The 11,672-nt window shown below is 44.7% G+C and overlaps 1 protein-coding gene across 1 annotated transcript; it reads left to right on the forward strand.

Moving 5' to 3' along the window:
• The first annotated feature begins 313 nt into the window (after positions 1-313).
• LOC132041602 (uncharacterized) lies at positions 314-907 on the forward strand. Its single transcript, XM_059432303.1, has one exon. It carries the CDS (start codon positions 314-316, stop codon positions 905-907), a length of 594 nt encoding a protein of 197 aa, XP_059288286.1.
• The last annotated feature ends 10,765 nt before the right edge of the window (positions 908-11,672 follow it).

Raw genomic sequence — 11,672 nt, forward strand, 5'->3', positions numbered from 1 at the left:
GCCAACCCAAATCATGCCTCTTTCTTACCGTACCCCTACCACCGATTAGCAAAATGCTCAAGGCCCACGGGCCATTCATTCGGTCCCCGAATATCAAGCCCCCCGACGCATGTCTACTGTTAAACCCCGAAACGCACGCGCCAACCCGCTGGCGGACGACGAACACTGCCACCCCATTCAACCCTGTCATCCCCAGATGTCCTTCTTCGCTCCCAACGTGCCAAATGAATCCTCCCTAGGGCATAAAAAGCTAGATCACTACGAGGAAATAGAGAGGGTTTGGAGAATTGAACAGGATAAATGAGAGAAAGACATGGAGAAAAAGATGGAGAAGTTGCTGGAAAGGTCAACCAAGTCTACAAGGAAGGCGACAGGCCTAAGGTATGATGACCTGTGCATGCACCCGGATCTAGACCTACAAGAAGGGTTCAAGATCCCGAAGTTCAAGATGTTCAATGGGACAGGGAACCCCAAACCACACCTCAATTCATACTGTGAACAGTTAGTCGGAGTAAAGAAGAATGAACCCCTGATCATACGATTGTTCAGTCGCAGCTTGACAAGTGAGGCCGTAGAATGGTTCGCCACCCAGGACATGCGACAGTGGCTCCGTTGGGAAGATATGGCAGAATCCTTCATGGAGAGGTTTCGGTTCAATATCGAGATCGTGCCAGACCGCTACTACCTTGAAAAGGTCAAGCAAAAATCCATGGAAAATTACGGAGAATTCGCCAGCAGATGGAGGGCTGAAGTGGCCCGCGTGCAGCTGGCCATGAACGAGGGGGAGCTCGTTTTCGTGTTTATCAGGTCACAAGAGCCAGATTTCTATGATAGGATGTTGTCGATGGCTGGAAGACCGTTTTCCGAGTTGGTGAAAATGGGAGAAGCCATAGAAGATAGCCTTTAGTCAAGAAAGATCGTTAGTATCTTCAACAAAGCATCTGGGCAGGCCGCTACAGGGATCTTTCACAAGAAGAAAGAGGACGTGGCAAGTATATCCCACATCTCCAACCAAAACCCAAAAGGACCCTCACCATCCCAACAAGCCTTGCCTCTTCAAAACTGTTCTACCTCCCCGTACAGCCCAACTCCAGTATATTACACGCAGCCAGCATTTACCAAGGCTGCGCCAACATACCTGGCTCCACCCGGCATCCGTGTATCCGCCCCTGCTTACCAACCACCACCACAACAAACATACCAACCACCACCCCAGCAAAACTACCGCCCACCACAAAATAACCCCTCGCAAGCCTATCAAACCCAGAACTACAAAAATCAGCTGCCGTCCACTAGATATAATGCGACACGCCCAGATTTCAAGAAAAGACCTGTGAGGGAATTTACGGTGCTCCTCGAGCCGAGGGCTAGACTGTTAGAAAGGCTGCTGACCGCGGGACTGATTTAGAAATCCCCGCCAAAGTTAGTGTAACCTCGGAGCCGGTTCTACAAGGCCGATCAAACTTGTGCTTACTATTCGGGAGGGATCAGGCACAGTACCGAAGATTGCATAAACCTGAAGCACAAAATCCAGGACCTGATCGACAAGAGGGAAATCATCTTGGAGACTGTTTCCCCTAACGTGAACACGAACCCATTTCCAAACTATGGAAATGGCGGGGTCCACATGATAGAGAGAGACGAGGACTAGGAAGCCTGTGCCACGCTGTCCCCCGAAATCACCCAGCCTCTGGAACAGACAGTGGCTTCCCTCGGACTCCAAGAATGTCCCAAGTTCAGAGTCTTGATACCCTGTCCGAGGGTTCCTAAGGTCGTGTTCAGAACTTTGATCTCAGCTCCTGTGGTGACCCAAATGGTGCGGCAAGCTGCGCTGAATCCCGAAAGGACGGTCACCGTGCAGGCCGCAATGACCTAAGGCATGACCCGTTCAGGGAGATGCCACATTCCAGAAGAATTGGTCCAAAGCGCCGCAAAGAAAGAGAATGCTCAGAAAAGGGCGATAACTGAGGGAGAGGCCGAAGATTTCTGGCAGCGTATGCAGTCCGAGGACTATTCTATCGTTGAGAATCTGAAGAAGATGCCGACACAGATTTCGATGCTGTCACTATTGGCCAGTTCGCCGTCTCACAGACACGCCCTCATGAAGGTATTAGATGATGCACACGTACTAGCAAGGATTAGCAGTGAGGATTTGGCCGGGCTAGTGGCCCATGTCATTGGGGAGTACAAGATCTGCTTCTCTAAAGAAAAACTGCCCGTTGAAGGGACTTCCCAAAACAAGGCCCTCCATATCACCCTAGAATGCCGTGACAAGGCGGTGGGAAGAGTCTTTGGTGGACAACGGGTCCGGCCTCAACATCTGCCCCACTGCCACCTTGACGCAGCTTGGCTATGACGTAGGAAAGATTCGCCAGAGTGCGACCAACGTTAGAGGTTTCAATGGGGGCCTTAAGTGACTCTTTGGGAGAAGTTGACCTACAACAGAGTTTCAGGTCATCGTAATCACCGCCAATTACAATATGCTCTTAGGAAGGCCTTGGATCCACTTCGCCGGTGCGGTACCGTCAAGTCTGCACCAGGCCATCAAATTCGAGTGGCAAGGACAAGAAATTATTGTGGCAGCTGAGAGGGATGTTCAAAAGCCGCCTTACAACACCATCTCCGCGATCGAAGGAAATTCTCCTTTCTCCAATTTTCACATAAGGGGATACGCAGGGGCAACCCATGTAGCAGAAGGGGTCGGCAACCCTATGCCAGCCGTCTACCGGATGATTGCCTCTACACTGCTGAGGAATGGTTTCAAAGCAGGAAAGGGTCTAGGAAAAAACCTCGAAGGGATAATAGAACCTGTGCCGATCCCGGAGGAAAATTACCATTTTGGTCTAGGATATACCCCTAACGAGGATGAGCTCACGAGGGCAGTGAGAAGGGAACCCAGGACAGGGAAACTGCCTCATCCGATCCCGAGTTTGTACCAGTCATTCCCTAAAAAGATGCCAATCTTTGAATGAAGAGGAAGCCGTTAAAAGTCTCAAATCCCTGTTTCAAGAGGAGGGATGCTACGCGGTCGCTAAAGAAAGTCAGGAGACGCCCAGCATACGTAGCCTAGAGTTGTAAGAGCACCTGAACAATTGGATGTCTATCCCCTCTTGGTTCCTCAGTAGAGAGATGTATTTTTTTTAAAAAAATAAAATCTTTTGCTAAAAAATGGCGACGACGGCCGAGGCCTAAACGATCGATCCTTTTTCCTAAAAAAGGTTATTTTGCGACGTTCCACAGTGGGAATGGTCCGATGTTGTTCTGGACCAGGACCGTAGTTGTAATCCATTGTTTTGAATTAATGAAAGCCTCGTAAATCACTGCCTTTTACCGACTAATAATAACTGCCTTTCTTGCTAACTAAGTAATAACAGCCGATAATCCGCCTAATTTACATCGCATTATTTTTTCAGTAATAATCATAATAAAACGGCCAAAAACATCATGGCATGTGGCGAAACGAGCGAAGAGGACGACCAACAGGAGTACGAAGAGTATGACGAATCTACGATGATGCCAGAAGGGCTGGCGGAAGAGTTGGAAGAGCTGGAAGGAAAAGAGAAGCCAAATATGAACGAAACTGTCAAGAAGACGCGAATCAGCGCCCACTTGGGAGCTCTACAAAGAGAAGAACTCATAGCTTTACTAAAAGAGTATGCGGACGTCTTCGCTTGGTCGTACGCGGATATGCCGGGGCTGAGCACTGAGATAGTGACTCACATACTGCCCATTATGGAGGGGTTCGCCCCAGTCAAACAAAAAACGCAAATGTTCAGGTCGGACATGAGTATCAGGATAAAGGACGAAGTCAAAAAATAGATCGAGTCAGGAATAGTGGAGGTAACATCCTACCCTACTTGGGTGGCCAGCATAGTGCCAGTGCCCAAAAAGGACGAAAAAATTCGAATCTGTGTGGACTACTAAGATCTCAACCGGGCTAGTCCCAAGGATAACTTTCCTCTCCCGAATATCCACATCCTGATAGATAACTGTGCCAAACATAAATTGCAGTCATTTGTGGATTGTTTCGCCGGATACCACTAAACACTCATAAGTAAAGAGGACGCTGAAAAGACAACTTTCATCACCCCTTGGGGAGTCTATCATTACAGGGTGATGCTATTCGCCTAAAAAATGCCGGTGCCACATATATGAGGGCTATGACTACTTTGTTCCATGACATGATGCATCGAGAAATCGAGGTCCATGTGGACGATATCATCGTAAAGTCAAAAGAAAGCGCGGAGCACACACATTTGCGCAAGTTCAACCTAAGGTTAAATCTTGCTAAGTGCGCATTTGGAGTGCCTGCTGGAAAATTACTGGGGTTCATAGTTAGCCGCAGGGGCATCGAATTGGATCCTACCAAAATCAAGGCAATCCAGGAATTGTCGCCACCCAAAACCAAGAAGGAGGTCATGAGCTTCCTAGGGAGATTGAATTACATTGGGCAGGTCATAGCTCAGTCCACCGTGATCATGGAGCCAATCCTTAAGTTACTCAAGAAAGACGCTCTCATGAACTGAACGGAGGAATGCTAAGAGGCATTCGATCAAGGGTTATCTCTCCAATCCCCCCATTCTGGTGCCGCTCAGACAAGGGAGTCCTATCTTACTATACTTGTCAGTATCGAAGAATGCTTTCGGTTGTATGCTGGCCTGCATGACGAAGAAGGAAAAAAGAAACATGCCATCTACTATCTGAGCAAGAAGTTCACATCCTGCCAGGCGCGGTACACGCTCGTGGAAAAGACCTATTGCGCTCTGACTTGGATTGCTTAGAAGCTAAGACACTACTTATTGGTGTTCACCACCCACCTCATATCCCGAATGGATCCCCTGAGATACATCTTCTGGCAACCGATGCCCGTGGGAAAATTGTCTAAATGGCAGATGTTTCTGAGTGAATTTGACATCATATATATAGCACAAAAGGCAGCCAAAGGACAAGCCATGGCTGACCTCCTGGCGGAGAGCCCCGTTGACGACGGACTTGAGCCCTTATGGACTTTCTTCCCAGATGAGGAGGTACTAGCCATGGAAGAAGAAAATGGAGGCTGTTCTTTGACGGTGCAGTCAACTACAAAGGATCAGGCATCAGAGCGGGGTTGATATCAGGAACGGGACAACACTATCCGATGGCCGCGAAGCTCAACTTTAGATGCACCAACAACATGGCAGAGTACGAAGCATGTGTCCTCGGCCTCAGGATGGCACTGGACATGAACATACTAGAGCTGTTGGTAATCGGAGACTCTGATTTACTCATAAACCAAGTGAAAGGGAGCTGAGCGACCAAAAATGAAAAGATACTCCTGTACATAAATCTGGTGTAAAGACTTTGCGGGAGATTCAAGAACATCGACTTCAGGCATACCCCGAGAACCCAAAATGAGTTTGCGGATGTGTTGGCTACAATAGCCTCCATGATCCAGCACCCTGAGAGTACTCATATCGACCCATTGGAGATCTCCATAAGGGAAGAACAGGGTCACTGTGTCCATGTTGAGGCCGAGCCGGATGGCGAACTGTGGTACGCCTACATCAAGACGTAGTTAGAAAAGGGGGAGTACCCCTCAGAAAATTCGATAAATCAGAGGAAGACAGTCAGAAGACTGGCCAACAGTTTCTTCCTGAACAAGGAAGTATTGTACAAAAGGACGCCCGATCTCGATTTGCTCAGATGCCTGGACGCCGAAGAAGCCACGAGATTATTGAAAGAGGTACACGCGGGGGCGTGCGGTCCTCACATGAATGGGTTTGTCCTGATAATCCTAAGGACAGGATACTCTTTGGATGACCATGAAACATGACTCGTGCAAATTTGTGCAGAAATGCCATCAACGCCAGATACACGGAGATTTAATCAAGGTTCCTCCTACCGAATTACACGCGATGAGCTCCCCGTGGCCCTTCGTAGCGTGGGGAATGGATGTCATAGGACCCATCGAACCACCAGCCTCCAATAGACACCGTTTCATCTTAGTCTCCATTGACTACTTCACCAAATGGGTGGGACCCACTTCCCACAAGTCGGTGACCAAGAAAGTCGTGGCCGATTTTGTCCGGAACAATCTAATATGCCGCTTTGGCGTAGCGGAGTCCGTCATCACCGACAACGGTGCCAACCTAAACAGTCATTTGATGAAGGACATCTGCAAACGATTCCGGATAATACGCAGAAACTCTACCGCCTACCGACCACAGATGAACGGAGCCGTAGAGGCTGCTAGCAAGAATATTAAGAGAATCCTGAGAAAAATGATCGACAACTACCGGGATTGGCACGAGCAGCTGCCTTATGCTTTGTTGGGGTACCAAACGACAACTCGCACTTCCACTGGGGCGACTCCTTACCTCTTTGTTGATGGTACAGAAGCGGTTATATCCGCAGAAGTGGAGATCCCTTCGCTCCGGATCGTCCAGGAGGTAGAGCTGTAGGGTGCCGAATGGGTTAAGAGTCGTTACGAGCAGCTGGCTATGATAGAAGAAAAGAGAATGGTGGCAGTGTGCCACGGACAGCTATACAGGCAAAGGATGTCTCGAGCCTTCAACAAACGGGTCAGAACCCAACTCTTTCAGATCGGGCAACTCGTGCTCAAGCGAGTGTTTCCCCACCAAGAAGAATATAAGGGAAAGTTCATGCCAAACTGGCAAGGGCCATACATGGTCAGAAAAGTACTCTCGGGAGGAGCCTTGGTCTTAGCCAAAATGGACGGGCAGGAGCGGCCCAAGGCTATCAATGCTAATGTGCTCAAGAGATACTATGTTTAGGATTCCCTCTGCTTGTAATCGTATTGTTATTTCCTTGTAAATGCATCTTCTGCTTGTACTTGTAATAGAATAAAAAAAAAATGAAGAAAATAGTTGTCTATGTAATGAAATACGCAATGACCTGATTTCCCACGGCGGAATACGTAGGCAGTCTATATCGGACCCGATCGCTTTAGTAGAAACCAAGACTCAATTGCTGAATTCCTACTGCGACAGGATACATAGGCGCTTTCAAGCTCAGTCCTCACTAAAGAAAAACCCAAAACCACTAAGAAAACCCAGAAGCAATGGAAATGGCGAAACTAAAATGCGAGGACTGACCAGTCAAACCCACGCTGGAGCAGAATTTTTGAGATCTCAAAAATTCCTACCAAGAGATAATCAACAGAAAGATAGCAAAATAAGACCCCATGCTGGGGCAGAATTTTTTGAGGAGGCCTAAAAAAATGGCGCACAATGGAAAGTAGCGGGGGGCCGCTCGAGGCAAGCCCAAACTGAGACAAAATTTTCAAGAAAGGTCTTGAAATCTCCTCGCTAAGTTCAGAGTCAACAGTCGTACCTCCCAGGGATCTGGAAGACCGCACTTGCGGCCACATGTCATGACAAAATATTTTTTCAAAATAATAATAATATGTATATACTCGTTAGTATAAACGCGCCCCAAAACCGTCTCTAGAAATGCCGAGGCCAAGAGGATTCGGAAGAACGTCCCAGGAAGATGCCAGACGGAAGCACAATAGCGCTAATTGACTTTTTAGGAAACTTACAATTTTTGTGTGGATACAGGTCTTGACAGGAAACGAGACTGAACCAGGGAAGCCGAGACCGGCGAAGATAACAAATAAGGAAAGGCTAAAGAAATGTTCAACCAGAAAGGGATAACAAAAAGACAACGGAGCATCAAAGGCATACTTGATCAGAGGGGTCACTACAAAGATAAAGGGGCATATTCGGCCACGAGGGTCCCAACCCATGCATAACAGATCATCCAGCCGCAAAGGTCATATCAGTATCTTTTAACTCCTTTCAATCATTCCAATTCTTTACTTTCCTATTGCTAAAAGGGCCATTGCATATTTATTTTCTGTCGCCAAAAGGGCCATTGCATATTTATTTTCTGTCACCAAAAGGGCCATGCGAAAAGGGCCATTACATATTTATTTTCTGCGGCCAAAAGGGCCATGCCAAAAGGGTCATTGCATATTTATTTTTTGTCGCCAAAAGGGCCATTCATATATTCATACTGCCAAAAGGGCCATTCATGCATTTATACTGCCAAAAGGGCTATTCATACATCCATACTGCCAAAAGGGCCATTCATACATTCATATTGCCAAAAGGGCCATTCATACATTTCATACTGCCAAATGGGCTATTCATGCATTCATACTGCCAAAAGGGCCATTCATGCATCTCGTACTGCCAAAAGGGCCATTCGTGCATCTCATACTGCCAAAAGGGCCATTCGTGCATCCATTTAACACTGCCGAAGAGGCTGTTCATTTCATTACATCTTTGCTATCACATGTTTGCTCTTCCGACAAAAGGGATCATTTCAGGAAAATACAGGAAGACATCCGCGATATTGTTGAGCTTCGGAAACAGGAGCACAATCTCCGAAAGAGAGCCGACCTGCTGAACTGGGTCCAAACAAATCGCGAAACAAAACGTGGAACTTTTCTAATGCGGCCGGCCAAAAAAAGGCGCCCAGGAGATTTAAGCTCTCAAGGTCAGTATTTGGAGGACCCCACTCCCAGACTCAGCCAAGCCTGTTTGCTTTTGATTTCTTTTGCTAAAAATCGTAACCGGTCGGGTGCATATCGGGAGATCCGAAGGTATTCCCACATAAGGGACATACCCTTCTCCAGCAAGTCGAACTACATGTGGCCTGATTCCCAGAGGCCAGGGATATGTAGGCGGTCTCACGATTAGAGAACCGGTCACACTCCAACAAAACATCCGAGAAAAGCCGGGCACGATATCGGTGATCTCAGAACTTCCCCGCTGCACACCCAAAAGTCTTTAATAGAGTCGAACTACAAGTGGCCTGAACTCTCGTATAGTCCGAGATATGTAGGGAGCTTAGCAGCCCGGATCCGGCCACACTTATGTGATTTGCATGAAATTTGAAGGTTAAGAAAGTCAAGTCGGTCAAAACCAGGGTTAGTCAAATTTCGTTGCTTAGGGATGGTCTCGCCATCCCCGAACACCGAAGGGGCAGTTGCTGACACCTGATTTTTGACCTCCCTTAATTTACTTTATTTACTCAGGGTCCTTGGATAATAAATAAGATAATTTTGCACACCCGCAGAGGTTTCTGAATAATTTTAAACAATTATTCAAGTTAACATTTTTTCTTCCGTAAATTAATGATGACACTTTCAAAGTTTTATTAATTTCAAAAATTTATCAGTATTTTTGTTACACCCCGTAGTTTCGTATGTTGAGATTCGAGCTACCTTTCAGGAGGTATGTGAGATGATATGTGTTTATCTTATGGTTATGAGGGTTTAAGTTCATATAATAAGCCATCAGAGGATTGGAGAAAGAATATCTTTTAGTATACGTGAAGTTTTGAAAGGTACAACCATGGGAAGTACGTAGCAATAAAGTAAAGGATGAATTACAATCTCTTAGGTCATAACTGGGAAGGCCAACCTTGGAACCAAAGGAATTGACCATTGTCCAGTATGATTAATGATAAATATCATGTATGGAGAGTTTCGGAAGATTCCCGGATCAAGCACATCAAAAAAAATAAGTTTGTCGAAAATTTAAAAATAAGTTTGCAGAATTTTGGACAGAATTTTGGGTCAAATTGGGAGGGGTATATTTCTGGATATATCAGGAGTTTTAAGGCATTTCAAAAGTCTAAAATGAATTTTGTCGAGTCTAGTTTCCAATGCAACAAACCGTTCGTCAATATGATATCGGAGTAGGGAGTTAAGGGGCATTTTAAAAAGGACAGTTAGAGAAATCCGAACCTTGGCGGAAAATCCGGAAAGTTCACTTAAAAAGGCCCAATAATTTCGGCCCAATGGATCCTAAACCAACCCACACACCTATAAATACCCCTCTAACTCGTCATTTTTCATCATCCTCTCATCCCCACACTTCCAAAGAGTTCTTGAGAGTTCTTGAGGATTCCATAACCTTCCACAATCTTCTATAATTTTTTATAATTTTCCATAATCTTCTATAACCTTCCATAATCTTCTACAACCTTCCTTAACCTTCCATAATCTTCCATAATCTTCTATAACCTTTCCATATCATCAAGAGAGAAGATCAACATCAAAACCCCAAGGATAATCCATGGAAGGTAATTGTTCTTGTTTCTCTTCAAGGTGGTGATGAACTTGATCTTGGAAAGAGTTGAATAAAGTGAAGTTCTTCTACTATAAGGTATGTTATTCCTGTTATTTACATGATTGAGATGATTTAAAGATTTAGCAAGTCTTAAAGAGGAAAGAATCATAGGAGAAAAAAATCATAAAGTTTTGAATTGAAGTTGATGGTCATGAGGTGAGTTTGAAAGAGAATTTTGGATTAATTTGAGATTATATTGAATATAATTCTTTGATTATGGTATTGTGGCTATTGTTATGGTTACTTGAAAAATTGGAAAAAACATCGTGTGGGATGTTTTATGGAATATATTGGTATTGATAATATTGTTGCTGATGTTGGTATTGTTGTTGTTGTTGTTGGTTCTTTGAATTGAGATTTTGGGCTAGACATATAAACAGAGGAGATCTTTGTAGAAATTTGACGATTCTAGAAAGATTTATTTGGAGGCGTAGGATAAGTATATAACAACGGGCCTAACAATAGAGTGAAGGGTTTTATATGTAGATTTCAAGACAGGAGGTAGGTTGGAAAATTGAGAAGCGAGCTTACAGGTATGTTAAGGCTCGTCCCTTTCTTTCAAAGGCATGATCCCTATGTTTTGATTCCATACATGACATCCATAATATTTTTACTCCTAGAAATGCTAGAAGTCTATAGTTTCTGAAGAATCTTACGATGACTCCAATCCTAGAGATTTTCAAGCCTAAGGTTCTAGATGATTTCATGACGTGACTGAGCGTGCTATATAATATATGGCCTCAGCTGTTATAGCCCGTACTTTGTACGTTCGGATACTTTGGAGTAGTCGTGGCAAGTTAAGGATAAGATCATTTTCAAGAATTATTTTAATGTACGAGTTGTTAGGAATATTATTTATGAACATTGGTAGTATGGAAATATTGAGAAAGGCTAAGGGTAAAGGGAAATTTGCAAAGTGGCATCATGGGAATAATGTGGAAGGCTAGGGGCAAAACGGTAAATTTACACAAGGTTCATGAAAGTTCCAAAGAGGGGCCATATTGGCCATGTGACAAAAAATAAATAATAAGAAGAAAAAGAAAGGAATTAGTCATCTTGGGAAATTTGAAGAAAATTCTAGAAGATAAAAAGGAAAAGAAAAAGAAAAGAAATCTCTAGAGAAAAAAAATATAGAGGAGAGGGCATGTGCCCCTCACATGCTTGTAGAAACTCTATATATATATAAAGGAGGGGTCATCATTTTAATTCAAGAGTGGAGAGAAAGAAAGAAAGAAAGAAAGAAAGAAAAAAAAAAAAAGAGAAGGGGGAGGTTCGGCCATGGCTAAGGAAAAATTGGCCATGGAGAATTGATTGAGAAAAATTATCTCCTACTAGTTTTCCTATCAAATGGAAGGTCCTCTACAACATGGTGTGCTTGTTGGAGCAATTCAATCCTTAATTTGTGCAATATATGCCCCTAGCCGAATGAAAAGTTAAGTAGAAAAAGGTATGTATTTAATCCTCTCTTCATATGTTTTGGATAGTTGTGTATGTTGTGGTGTGTGGGAATGAATGGAATTCATGGAAATA

Source organism: Lycium ferocissimum, unplaced genomic scaffold (genome assembly GCF_029784015.1).
Source record: "Lycium ferocissimum isolate CSIRO_LF1 unplaced genomic scaffold, AGI_CSIRO_Lferr_CH_V1 ctg10842, whole genome shotgun sequence".
Classification (NCBI taxonomy): Eukaryota; Viridiplantae; Streptophyta; class Magnoliopsida; order Solanales; family Solanaceae; genus Lycium; species Lycium ferocissimum.

Coding starts and splice junctions, on each gene's coding strand:
- LOC132041602 (XM_059432303.1), top strand. CDS start 314: ATGGAGAAAAAGATGGAGAAGTTGCTGGAAAGGTCAACCAAGTCTACA.